At 38.4% G+C, this 14,260-nt stretch overlaps 1 protein-coding gene across 3 annotated transcripts in view; it reads left to right on the plus strand.

Moving 5' to 3' along the window:
- KIF16B (kinesin family member 16B) overlaps window positions 1-14,260 on the plus strand; it is a 243,691-nt gene that overhangs the window by 38,156 nt on the left and 191,275 nt on the right. For all 3 annotated transcript variants that reach the window (XM_073339553.1, XM_073339554.1, XM_073339552.1), the window contains exons 3-7: window positions 2,511-2,624; window positions 7,514-7,630; window positions 10,849-10,946; window positions 11,985-12,094; window positions 12,718-12,860. In XM_073339553.1, coding sequence (XP_073195654.1) covers window positions 2,511-2,624; window positions 7,514-7,630; window positions 10,849-10,946; window positions 11,985-12,094; window positions 12,718-12,860 — 582 coding nt within the window. The remainder of the gene's footprint in view (window positions 1-2,510; window positions 2,625-7,513; window positions 7,631-10,848; window positions 10,947-11,984; window positions 12,095-12,717; window positions 12,861-14,260) is intronic.

Below are 14,260 nucleotides of genomic sequence, written 5' to 3' on the forward strand. Positions count from 1 at the left end.
GAAGTGAGCTGTAGCTCATAAAAGGTTATGCTCAAATACATTGGTTAGTCTCTAAGGTGCCACAAGTACTCCTTTTCTTTTTGCAAGATAGGGAAGTTACTATTGTTTGTTGTACAAATTTAATTTGAAAGGCAATCCATAGGATCTGTTCCTTAAGTATTTCTATTGCTGTGGCCATTCACTTAGCTGGAGGATGAGTGCTTACAATGGAAAAAAAAACATTTATACCCTGTTCCTAATGAACTCCCAATTTTCCATCCTGCTGCACAAACAGCCTTCAAAAATTGTAGTGAAAATTTACTAAACCAGGTGGAAGGTCTGCTTGTCACTATTTACTAGGATGATTTCAAAATCTTATTAAATTTTTCTCACTTGCCAAAAGACAACTAACTGCACCAGGTATGCAGAATTTTTCAAGGTGTGCAAAACTCACCTGTAAATATTTAAAGATATTAAAGTTATGCTGATGTTCTGAAAGCCCCTAATGACAAATGTAAAAGAGGCTTTCCACACATAACTAATTTAAAATCATTTAAGATCCTAGTTGTGCTGACCATCTCTTACATAAACTATGCTATTACATCTACTATCAGGAGTTAAGCTGGGTCCAAATACCCCACAGGGGTTATACCATTAGATTTGTATTTATACGGAGTGGCTTTACAAAGACTTTCTTAATACCCCTGGCTTCTGGGATTTAAGAAAAAATGTATAAAATGAAATATATTGTGACTATATGTGAGATAAATGAAAAAATTGGTGAAAGATAGCATTTAAGTTATCTGCATGCACTCTTGCTATCCTCACCACAGATGTGGTATCCCAACATTGTGTACAGTTGGGCAGCACAGGAGTAGGAATTGACTGGTGAGATTTTTATTTCAAAGGAATTTGAAATGGGAATGAGGGAAAGGTACAATAAAGTTAAAATATGCTAAATAATCGTGCCTCTGTTACTTGATGGATTCAGCACTTTAACATACTTTTAGCTCATTTAACAAAATGTCTTAACTTTTATTTTATATATATATATATAGAGAGAGAGAGAGAGAGAGAGAGTGTGTTACATAATCCTCTTTAGATGTTTTTCTTTGTGATATTGTAACACCTTCTCATCAGTGCTTTATAAACACTATTCCAGTGGTTCTCAACCAGGGGTCTGGGGCCCACTGTGGGGGCTGTGAGCAGGTTTCAGGGGGTCCGTCAAGCAGGACTGGCATTAGACTTGCTGGGGTCCAGGGCAGAAAGCCGAAGCCCCACTGCCTGGGGCTGAAGCCTGGAGCTCCAAGCCCTGCCACCTGTGGCTGAAGTCAAAGCCTGAGCAGCTTAGCTTCACAGGGCCCCCTAATGCCAGCCCTGGCTTTTATATGCGGAAAAACAGTTGTTGTGGCACAGATGGGCCATGGAATTTTTATAGCGTGTTGGAGGGGCATCTGGAAGAAAAAGGTTGAGAACCCCTGCACTATTCTACCTGATGCACCTTTCATGTACACAAACCTTACAGCCATTTTGTAGCTGAGTAAACCAAGGCACAGAAGTTGAAATACTTTTCTTAAGATGACATAGTGAAATGATTTCGGAGTAGCAGCCGTGTTAGTCTGTATTCACAAAAAGAAAAGGAGGACTTGTGGCACCTTAGAGACTAACCAATTTATTTGAGCATAAGCTTTCATGAGCTACAGCTCACTTTATCGGATGCATAGTATGGTAACACCCATTGTTTCATGTTCTCTGTGTATATAAATCTCCCCACTGTATTTTCCACTGAACGCATCCGATGAAGTGAGCTGTAGCTCACAAAAGCTTATGCTCAAATAAATTTGTTAGTCTCTGAGGTGCCACAAGTCCTCCTTTTCTTATAGTGAAACGAGTGGCAGAGCTTGCGATAAAATCCAGTGTCCCTGACTAATCCCCAGCTCTTAACTACATTATGCTCCTTCCCCGAAAGAAGAATTGTGTCTGACTCAGATAGTAGTACATATTGCTGGTGTCATGAGCAGTCTGTCTCCAGCATAATAATAGCCTTAAACTGAAGGCGCATATGGCCATTTTAATTACATCTGTGCTTTCATATACAATTCAGTTTGTACGTGGCAAAGTGCTTGTTCATTAAATAAATGTTTGGAATATTGTCTTAAATTCTGTGTCGGAAATTTTAACTTACAATAACTAGTAATGGTAAACATTATGTAGTAACATAACAAAAATGAGCCATTACATTAAAAGTAATTTAAAATAAAGAGTAATATGCCTACAGTGCTCTTTTAATAAGACTATCCCTTTCTTATGAAAGCTGGTGTTACTTGCTAACTTTTTTCACCACTAAGTATTGTATGTATATTTGTTAGAATAACAAAAAGGGACAGCCTTTCATTAAGATGCTATCTCTTTGTGTGCTCTTGTATGAAGTTTGCATTCCAGTCATCTATATTGCAAAATGTCCTTTGAATTAATTACTTTATCTTGCAACATGCAACTCATTTTTTGTTTGTTGGTTTTGTCTTCTGTAGATACCAGAAGGAGGAACTGGTGACCTAGGAAGAGAACGGACGAAAACATTTACCTACGACTTCTCCTATTTCTCAGCAGATAGTAAAAGTCCTACCTATGTGTCTCAAGAAGTGGTAGGATTTTTAAACTTTTAGAATTTATTTATTTTTTATATTCAAAGAATTATGTGACCTTTTCTTCCTTTTACAGTTCTCTCTGCCCAAATTGGAAATTCCCTACGTGTTTGAGAGAAGCGTTAGGACAGCCAACACAGCTAGCTATGTTTTCTTGCAGTACAGAAGGAGTGCCCATTGTCTGGTTCTCTTGTTTTGTTAGGTTAGGTCAGGTTAGTGAAATCCTCAGTAAAGCTATTACTGTGCTGCCTATATTTGTCACCTAAAAACTTAAGAAAAATCACCTTCTGAACACCAAATACATCTGCTTAATTCAAAAAGACACACACATTCTGTTTTTCCAGGTAAAATTTGAACAAAAGATTTATTAAGCATTTGAGAACCTGCTTGAAACAGGTTCTTGATACTTCTCCCCAGAGTATTACATGCCAGCTTTCTAATGTAGAGTTGTAGACTTTGCCCTCTAAATTACCTTTCTTCCCTCACCCACAAGACAGCATATCTGTCATCCATAATTATGTAGATCTGGTGACTGTCTCCTCCGCCCAAGTCTAAATGTATGGAGACAGTTTTTCTGAAGACAGGCTTGTGTAATTGCATGCACGCTACATATTTTCACTTAATTTAGGCACACAAATGTGCACATTTGTATTCTACTAACTTTGAAATATATCATACTTGCTTTTTGCAGGCCCTTTGATGCTTATGACCTTCCCAATTCCCTTTCAGACCCAAATTAATTTATCTAACACAATTGAAATGTTTTTCAGTATCGGCACTTTCCTTTTTTTGATCCTGTACCAACATGTTAGGGCAATTGCTCCTCTCCTTTTATACTGAAAACTTTCTCATATATTTTTAAATAATGGAAATTCCTGCTGAATTTATGGATACCAGTGAAGACCTTTGGTACCGAGAGTTGCTGCAGGTACACTGCAGGTGTGAATGTGTGGTTATATTGGTGATTTAGAATTAAATGATACTGGTGAGCCTGATCCCTGAAGGCATGGGGGTTAAAACTAACAGGAAGACTAAAATAACTTCCTAAAGTAGAAAAAGGTACTTCAGGCCAAGATTAAGGTGCATTATTATAACACACTATTTTTATGCTAACCAATATGGCTCTTTGACAGGGAATTTCCACTCCTGGTTTTCTCGCTAACCATTTAATACAAACTAGTAGATCCCATTGTTAAAACTTCCTTGTTCATTTTTATTGTTTAAGTTATACATGAATCTACAATTTAATTCAAATGTTTGATTACTTGTGTAACTAAGGAAGTCATTAATTCTTGGGAATTAATTTTTTTCCATTGCAGTGGTTGCCATTGTATTCTTAGTTTTCTGAATTTTGTAGGTTTTATTTGTTTCTGTGCAAGTATACTTTAAAAAAAAAAATTAAGATAAAGTTCCTAAGGATACTAAGTGAAGGAAAGACTATAATTGAAAACATTCTTAAAAATCCTCAAACTCGAACATTGAGGCCCCAGTCCTGGAAAGCATTCCTATTTAGAAAGGGTGCTTAAGCATGTGTTAAGTCCCAGTGGGGCGTAAGCATGTGCTTTTAAAGTTAAGCATGTGCGTAAGTGCTTCGCTGAATAAGATAGATAGGAGCTTCCCTGAATCGCAGCTTGAAATCTCAGGCCATGTAAAACTTACTTATGCTTAACTTTAAGTATGTAAGTGGTCCTATTGGGGTGAATGGACCTACACGTGTGTTTTGACTGGGGCCTTAACTTGTGGTTACTCAGTAACATGATTTATGGCTACATGAACAATGACAACTGATGATCACCTTAGTGCCCAATCCTTGCTCATAAAATACATCATTATGAGTGAATAAATATTATGATTGGGACAAATATTGAAACACCTGCATAGCTCATTAACTATGGGAGTTTAATGTGATTATCCCAAACTCTTGATAAAACCTTCATAACCTCATTATGTTTGTGTGCTTCTTCTCCACCCCACCATCCTCTGATGTCCTTCCCAACGGGTGGATCCAGAGGTATGAATGCTAAAAACAAACCCTGGACAACGTTTAGGGTTATTTTGTTCTTGACTTTATTAGTTGCGTATGTAGGCCGTATATTTTTGATGTCTAAGACATTTACATTTTATTTACATATGCAAAGAGAAACTGTTAATAGGGGTTGGTATATTTTGTGATTCTGTGCGTGCTGGCTTTTTTCCCCACAGAAGCTATGGAATTTTGCTCCAGAATCTGAGCTTTCGCTAGAAAAAGCAAAATATTGTCATTAACCCTCATTTGTAATGAAAAACCTTCCAAATGTGAACTGAATGTAAAGTGATAGAATATCTATGGTAGGATTTTCTTTCACTATAACTGCACCTGGGCAAACTCCCTGTTGTAGGCATGCTGCACTGGTGTAACACTGATGTGTATTGTGGTTTTGCCTCTGTTTCAAACTAGGGCAAAGTGATTTGTTACAAGTCACTTGGACACCTGTGGAGGATTCCTATACAAGGTGCACTGCTTATGGAGAAAAAAATGCCAGTGAGGAAAGACCTGAGGCTGCAGCAGCCTGAAACAATAGCTCCTAGAAGAATGAACTGTACCATTTATATCAATAGTATGTTAACTGTGACCTCTAAAAATGACTTTTTCTTAAATGTCCGCATTCACTATTGATCTTTACAACAGACACACCTAAATTTAAGTGTATATCCCACAATCCCAAACTGCCTCCCAGATTTTCTTGGGTACCAAAAATCCCAACAGTTCCCTGCCAAGCTATCAAAACCTCCATTGTCTATCATGTAATTGTGTTAAATATAAAGTTCTGTGGCACATGGAGAACTGAAGGCCATCTTCAAATAAATTGACTGTAGCTTCAAAAAGAAATACAACACAGGCTGTCCTCCTTGTATTATTCATTTTCATATATAATTGAAAACATTCCTATTTTAACTTGCATCAAGCTGCTACAGAATTTCCAATCTACTGCACCAAAGTACCACAGAAACCTTCATGCAGAGTTCATGTCCAGCTCACTGTGAAGCACAATGGATATGTGCATTACTGCTGGATACTTGAATTACTGTCATGTTTAGTCCATTACCATTATACTTTTGCCATGTACAAATAGCTGAGTGATAAATGAAACTGTATCTAGCTATACATGTCCTATCAATGCCCTCTTGTGGACATGAGTTGTGCTACAGTGACTCAGAAATTAGACTAGAGCATTTTACCTGCTGATCTTTAACTGTATATCTGCAACAAGAATGAAGATAGGTTTTTGGTCAGTTGTACTGGCCCTTTGAAACCACTAACAGAATGCCCTAGCGATTCAGTCCTAGTGTTAACCGTATGTATTGTTCAAATTGATGCATTGGGCAATAATTCAGAAAATGGTAATCTCTGGTTGCTTCTGTCTAAACATCATTGACTTACTTTAACCTGATCAAGAATCATGTAGCATAATACAATTTTATGTTGTATAAAGATGTTCTTATACCCCTAGAGTAGCCAGATTGTATAGTGAGAAAGAAGAGACTAGTACTAGATTAGTAGAGGGATTAGGGATAGGAATGGGGTTATAACCAGGGCAGGATGAGCGGGGCAGCTGTCTAGGGCTCAAAGCGATGGGGGTGGTAAAATGGGTGGAGAAATGCCTAATAAAAATCGGCAGGGGGTGCAGATATGCTTGCTTGCCCCGGATGCTAAAATGTCTAGTTACATCTCTGTATAGGAATAGTGAGACACAACTCCATGAGGCAGGCTTGAGCGTACCCATAGAGGGATTACTAAAAATGAGGCAAATATTGAACTGGATTTTTAAATGAATGAGGTGTGAGTGGAATTATTTCGTGATAATACAACTTCACTTTTTTGAACATTTGGGAAGATGGATAGTGGCAGTCTTCAAACACTATAATCTAGAGATGGTTGAGGGGCAATCAAAGCAACATGAAATGTAGGTATGGATGAGGATTTCAAGAAAGGTACCATAAAAATGGCATTAAATGGAAGACACTCTCTTCAAATAACAGGGAGAGAGTGAGAGAATTGTGCTTACCATTGTCTAAGGCACAGGTTCCCAAATCCTGGTACATGAGCTTATTGAAAGTGGCACAGTATAACAGGGTGGTTTGTCCTCTTTAAGGGGTAATGGGGCCTGGAGCCATCCAACCCCACCACAACAGAAAGGAACCAGGCACACCTAAATGGCTGTGTAGATGATCCAGGAGGATGGAGTGATCTACAGTGTCAGATTTGATGAAATTTGAGGGCAAAAGGAGAAGGGGCTATCTGAGGAAAGAAGGTAATTACTATAAAGAAGACATGTTCTGTGCTTTGGCCAGAAGGAAACTGAGATTGAACTCAAAAGTTCTATTGTGTAAGAGGTGATCAGTGAAAGGAAAAAGGCCACTTGCCTCTTACACTTGGCTGAAAAAAGGCCACTCATAGACTCAGGATCAGGGAAGGGTTTTCTTTTTAAAACAGGAATAGACACTTTCAAATTCTGTAGCACTGGGGAAAATATTACAGGTGTAAAGTAACTATTAACAATAGCAGAAAGATGGTCATTATATAGTGCCTAAAATTAGATTTAAAAAAAAAATGGGGAAGATCTAGGTTTGTTAGAGAAAGTGAAAAGGATACTTTGGCACTGCTGTATACTAAATAGACTAGTAACATTCTGCATTTAGTCAAAATGCTTGCTAGCTAATTCTCTAAAGCAAATATTACTGGTCCAAACCGGTCGCTTGTGTGTGTTAGTGTATATCTGCTGTTTTGCAGTATTTGCAATGTTATGTTTAATAGACTACATTAAACTATATAATTAAAACTACTGCAGATATAATGATTTTTTTATCTGTTCAGTCTCTTAAAGCCTTTTTTTTGTTTGTTTTTTTAGGTTTTCAGAAATCTTGGCACAGATGTTCTTGCATCTGCTTTTGAAGGTTATAATGCTTGTATTTTTGCATATGGACAGACTGGATCTGGGAAGTCCTACACTATGATGGGAAATGCTGTACGTCGTGTTTTGCAGACTTCAGTTTTCTTATGCGGTTGGATTCCTTTTGGAACCATCATTCTCTACCTTGTCTGCACCTTGTTACTTCCATTTTATACCTAACTTTTAGTAGTTACCTGGGAGACTTCAAAGTTCCCTATAGTTATGTGGGAGAAATTTTAAATCAGAAAAAATACCTTTGTGTTGCTGTTACATCTAATAATAAGCTATTTGTCGTACACAGATCAGAACAAAAATCTTCAAAAGTGACAAGTGATTTTTGGGTACTCAACTTGAGACACCTTAAAGGGGCTGTGATTTTGAGATTATGTATGCTCAGCACTTTCTGAAAGAGTCTTCCTGATTCCGGGGGGGAGGAGGGAATCAAGATGGCTGTTTGATTCCTATTTGGAAAACAAAACTTCAAGTTGGGAGTGGGAACTGAGAATGATCACGGCCGAGTTTGAGTTTTAACCCACTGTTTAAAAACATTACTCAGACTTTAAATTTAAGGATTAAAGTTCTGGATAACTCTGGCACAGGACCCCTAGCAAAGGAAAGTCCAACTGGAGGGGCATTCTGACAGGAGGAGAGTTGCCCACAATTGACTCCACTGAGGGGGGATTCTTGCTGAAAAAGGGAGGGAACTGGATGAGGAAACTTTTGAGCGGTGCAGCCAATGGCATGCTGATTAAGTGCATCCCAGAAGCATCGTCTGCTGGCTGGACTCTCTTGTAATCCTTGGCTAAAATAATAGCCACCCTCCCCCAGCAGAATTTAAGAAGGGAATGCTGCCACCTGCCCTCTGCCAGTTAAATCCTTTTTGAGCTGTAATTGTGTCACTAATTTTCACCTCCCTGAGCTGGCAAGTGTGAATTTGGCTCTGTCCTGTACTTATTACTATACACACAGCATAAGTAACTTCGTGTATAATGTTATGAAGTTTTTTTTGTGTGGTGAATAAGCATAATAGAATGTTAGGGCCAGAGAAAATTTTGTGAAAGATATAAATTGCTGAAAATGGTATGCTAAGAAACATGCATATTGTGAGACTTCTTGAGTAAATCTGGTGGCCATTATCCTCAAGAGATTTTGCTGTTATATAAGTAGCAATGTTTGTTTGACCCAACTCAGAAATAGAGATCTACAATGATTCTTCTCACTGTGGGCCATAATTATTCTACTTTGGCTGTATATACAAGATTATATAAATGAATAGACAATGGCAGTTGGCTCACAGAGTCATTTGTTGAGAACATCTGACCCAAGACTCTACCTATAGTAAACAAAATTCAAGTTACAAGTAAACAATTTCCTTTTTTTGCTATTCCTTAAAGTACTAGTACTAAAATTCTAGTTAAGGAATTCTTCACCTCCCTAGAGCTTACAGTGCCATTAGCAAATATGCATTGATTGCCAAGCTCTGTAAGTGGCACTGATAATGTGTGATGATATTCTAGTAACAGTGTATTCATTAGAAGAATGGATCCCCAGATGAAGACTTCACTAGTGTGTAATCATCATTGGTTTTAGGTGCCTGCTTTTTTAGATTTCTGATCACTTTTAATTAAATTTTAATAAGAAATGTGCAGCTATATTACCAACAAAACCACCAAAAAAACTCCAACTTAAAATTGATGGCTAAATTAAACAGAAATATAAAATAAAGGAAAGGTGCAAGCACATGCTTCTTCTGTCTGGGGCCCGTAGTTAAGTTTGCCCAACACTTCCTATCTATTAATACTGTGTTTTCAGTATGCCAAACTTTAATTGTCTTGGACTGAGATTTTCCATGCTGGGTGTCTGCTTCAGGCTCATTTTATATACACAATTTTTTTTGCTAAAACTATTCAGCTGTTAAAATTAGAACAGTGGTTCCCAAAATGTGGGTCGCAATCCCCAGGAGGGTTGTGAGATGTTGAAAATCTATGCAGGGTTTGATGGGCCAAACCTGAGTGGCACTGTATGGTATCCTCAGCCAGACGCACAGTGCATTCCGGGCTCTGTCAGGGAAGGACCTGGCCTCCTTCCTCCCTGGGCGAGGCAGAATCGGGCTTCTTCCACTTCTCCCCCCTGCCTCCCAAACATACCATGAGATAAATTTTTAAGGCTACCCTGGGCAGGGTGGGCTTGCTTATCCTGGGGCTCGTTTTAACAGAGGTGAGCCTAAAGGGGGTCACGGCATGCAAAAGTGTGGGCACCACTGCACTCGAGCACATTCCCCTCCAGTACCTGGAAGTGAACTCAAGATTCTGGTGTCTCAGCATTCCTCTGCTGCTAGTAAATATCTGTGAAACCCCTTGGGGAAGTGTCTCAGCTGCTTCCTAGTGGTTGGTCCACATAACAGTAGAAGGTTATCTTCTGTTAGTTACTCTGATAGCTCAACTGGCAGAGGTTTGTGCTGATAAACCACATGGGTGTCTTGGAATAGCTGGAATATATGAACCGAAGGTGTTAACCCAGTGACTGTTATGCTAATATTTTTGGCCCATATATTTCATTACAGTTAATATTTCATTTTTTGGTGGGCTTTTACATCTTTGTCTCGCTTTTATATTTCCCCCCATCAACAGGTGTCAGTATGTTTCCACATGCTTCAAATTTTGTTTTTTCAGTTTTCAGAAACCTTGGAAATTACACACAAAAAACTGTGCAAAAAGAACATTAAGGTTGCAAAATAAAGCACTCAGAAATTGGGAAATACAAGAATTAAAGTTGCCTTAATTTACCCCTTGTGCACATATATTATGATAGTCTTTAATTACACTATTGCGTGCTATATTTTCCACAGGACCTTTGCCTCACTCAGTGCGGAAGATGGATCTGCTTTGTGGATGGATCAGGGTTATTTAGTGCATGAGGCTGTTGTCTGTAGGAAGGTGTGTAGTGAATGAGGCAAACGGTTTCAGGGAGAGAAAGGATAGTCTCATGCTTAAGGCAGTTAAATGTTGCCCTGGAGAACTGGATTCTTTCTCTGCTTTAAGTAGGTGAGATTTGTATGGACCAAATGTGTAGGGCATAGGGTAAAATCTAACCCAAAACTAAGAGCCAGTGCTAGGATCTGAATTGCTTAACCTCCAAGTTGCTATGGCAGTTAAATGAGATATTAAGAGTATTTGCTAATAATTCCCTTCTGGCACAATGACTGGGTATTGTCAATTTCAGTGATTTCTTCTGTTTTTAAAATATACAGTGCGTGCATGTAGTGATGTAGAAAATAAAAATTGTTGTTGCAGGGTGATGCTGGTTTAATACCTAGAATTTGTGAAGGATTATTCAATAGAATAAATGAAAAAATAAGATGGAATGAAGCATCCTTTCGAACAGAAGTCAGGTAGGTTTTATGTATGTTACAAAGATTGCTGGGAATGAACCTACTTGGTTATAAACTCCTTGTTTTCACATTAGTATCTTCTTGTACAATGTGGTTTTAGGGATGAAACTTCTTCTTCTTCTCAGCCTGAAAATGGATTTTTGTGGAAAGCTCTAGTAAAATGTTTTCAGCACTTCTCTGCTGGGCCTCCCACCCATTTTTTAAAATTATTATTATTATTTTATTATTTTTTAGTAGTGAAAATATTCATGCTTTTTAAAGCATCCTTCACTAATCCTTCCCCTTGCATTCAAAAATTTCACTGCAGACAGAGACCAAACTTGGAAAACTTCGTCTCAGATGGTGAAAGTTTGACATGATTTATAGTCAGGTGAAATAGCTTTTGAGAATGGAAACACTTAACCTTAAGTTCAGCTGTTGTTGCATGCTCCATTTGTAATAATTTTAAAATACTATAATTCTGTGGTTTTTTGGCTTTTTGTAAGCAGCAAGAGTAGTAATTATGAAAAATATTAGATTTTTCTACATCCTGTTATCACTTGATCATGATGAAAACAAGTTTTTAACCTTTTTTACGAGATCATTTTCTAATGTCCAAAGTATAAAAAGAAAAGAAGTTTAACATCTTATTTTATTTTCTGTTGATACAACTATCGATAGTAATTTGCATCAAGATATAAGAGTTCTCAGTGGTATTGGGTTAGGAAACATATTACCGTAAACAAAACACTAGGAAACACATGGAGATGATTACATCATAATACGATCTTTAGAAGTTCTGTTACCACAGAGCTTATATTGTAAGTGGTATCATAACTTGGTGAAAAAGTTACAGATTAGGATCTGTCCTGCAGAATGCCTACATGCAGGAGTGACTTGGAGTGAGTCAATTGGACTCATGTGGGTGAAGTCACTCCTATGTAAACTGCAGGATTGAGGCTCAATTCTACCATCTGAATGAGCTCTTTCCAGTAATTTTGATTTTTTAAATCTTGTATCATTCAATATTTTTTCTAAATTCAAATACTTTTGTTTCAGTTACCTGGAAATCTATAATGAACGTGTGAGAGATCTGCTGAGGCGGAAATCATCAAAAACGTATAATTTAAGAATACGAGAGCATCCAAAAGAAGGGCCTTACGTTGAGGGTAAAATCACTTCATTGCTTTCTACTTCACGAATATTTTCAGGTTTATGTTTAATTGTATGTCCCTGTTTTTGTTTTTAAATTGTCAGTGCAAATGAAGATGAAGGTGAAAGACAATATATTTCATCATCACTGTAAAAGCATTATTGGGAACAGCCTTTTTTATTTTCTACAGTTCTCATTTCCAAACTCTTCTAAAGTACAACACTTTTTTTTACTGAAGTGAAGCTCTGCTAAATGATTTCAAATCAGCATTAGGTCTAACTTATAAATCATGGATGTTTGAAATGAAAAGGATCTATTAGAATCTAACCATCTTAGTCTGCCACTCTGCCAATGCCGGTTCTTTTCCCTTGAGAGGTTGGACATATGCTATATGCTTTGAAGAGAAGTATGCAATCTTTTTAACTATTCTGCTGTAAATATTATAATAGTCTGAAGAAGTATTCTTCACACGTCTCATTCTTCTATTTAAAAGAAAGAAAGGAAATCGGACTATAAATGCTTTCTGTGCTATTTCAGCACTGCTGCATTGTACTGAGGTGGACTTGAATCTCAATCAGTTCACAGTACCTTCATAAGTATACTTCTTTTTAATTTATAATAATTTTTGCTTCTGTTCAGATTTGTCCAAACATTTAGTACAAAATTACAGCGATGTAGAGGAACTTATGGAAGCAGGAAACATAAATCGAACCACTGCTGCAACTGGAATGAATGATGTTAGCAGCAGGTCTCATGCCATTTTCACGATCAACTTCACTCAGGTAAAAAGAATTGCATTGTCTTTAAATGTTTGCATGTGCTAACAGAAACATGTAGCTGTCAAATCAGCAGCTTCGGAGACCCAGTTACTTCTATTGATGCAGACACAGTGACGAAACGAGGACAGACACTTGGATGGATTTTAAGTGTCCGGCTGCAACTTTTATTAAGCTTAAACACAGGGGAGGGGTGTTATCCACCTATCACCCTTACTTTCCTATACCAGGCATTTAAGTGGGAATGGTACAAGGGCTCCTACCACATAACCCTTTCCCTAGACTGTCCCCTAGCACTCAGCTCGGTCTGAGGCCTGCCCTCTCCACCCCCTGAAGGGGACAAAATGTGCAGAAAGGTGGGGATTTCGGCCTTACCCTGTCCCATGAACCCAAGGCCCATCAGCAAAATCCCAAGTCTTTTACCACTGGGAAACATTCATTTTATCCTTTCAACTGAACTGAAAACCCAGGCTGAGATGAATTAACAACTCAACCAAGTACCTCAGTTAGGTACTAAGTGCATTCCTACTGTCACTTGTGGTTTGAAGGAGGTGTGAGGAAAGGCCTCTGCCAGTTGGCTCTCTGGGAGAAAATTCCTTCCTAATCCCCAAGGCAATCAGCTAGACCTGCAGCATCTGCCAGACTGAATTCGTATTCCTAGTTCAGGGTGGGTATGGTGGGGCTGCTGGAATGGAGCTGAAAGAGGCTCCTGGTGGCGTGGGCTCCACATTAAATCCCCAGAGCTGGTGGTGTGAGCCAGGTAGCATCTCTCACGTACAACTGGCCAATGGATGTTAGAGACTCCAAGGTGGGGAGAAGCTACTTGGTGTCCTTCAGTGAGTGTCTCCCTCCCTCAATGCTAGGGCTAACCCCCTTTACCACTAGTCCCATCAATTTCCCTCACCTGTTGAGGCAGGTGGGTGGTATTTGTCTTCTGCAGCAGAGAAAGGGAAAGGTATGTTTTTGTTAGAGTTAAATGTGGTATGATGAACTTCTCAGTGACTGTATTAAGACACTGTACATTATAGTGCCTAGTTATTCTTAAAACAACATTTCTCAGATGCACCATTCTGGGAGATAATTCACAGAAACTCAAGTTAGCTAAAACTCAGTGAATAACTAATGCATAGTCTCCTATGTTGCCATAGAATCCCAACAACAAAAGGGAAAATTTTTGAAAATCGTGTGATTTGCATAAAAGTAGCACATAAAAGTAGTGACTGCCTTTTATGCTTTAATGTTGGCCAGACACTCCTGAAATCCAGTCCCATGGCCCAAACTGGTCTCCCATTAACTGTTCCTCTTCTGGCTACTCGAGTCCTAACTTGAGTACATATTCATCTCATTCATCTCTGGACTAATGGGGTGACCAAATACATTCGTCTAGGTATTTGTTTTCCACTCCA

The sequence above is a fragment of the Lepidochelys kempii genome, chromosome 3 (assembly GCF_965140265.1).
Source record: "Lepidochelys kempii isolate rLepKem1 chromosome 3, rLepKem1.hap2, whole genome shotgun sequence".
Taxonomy (NCBI): Eukaryota; Metazoa; Chordata; order Testudines; family Cheloniidae; genus Lepidochelys; species Lepidochelys kempii.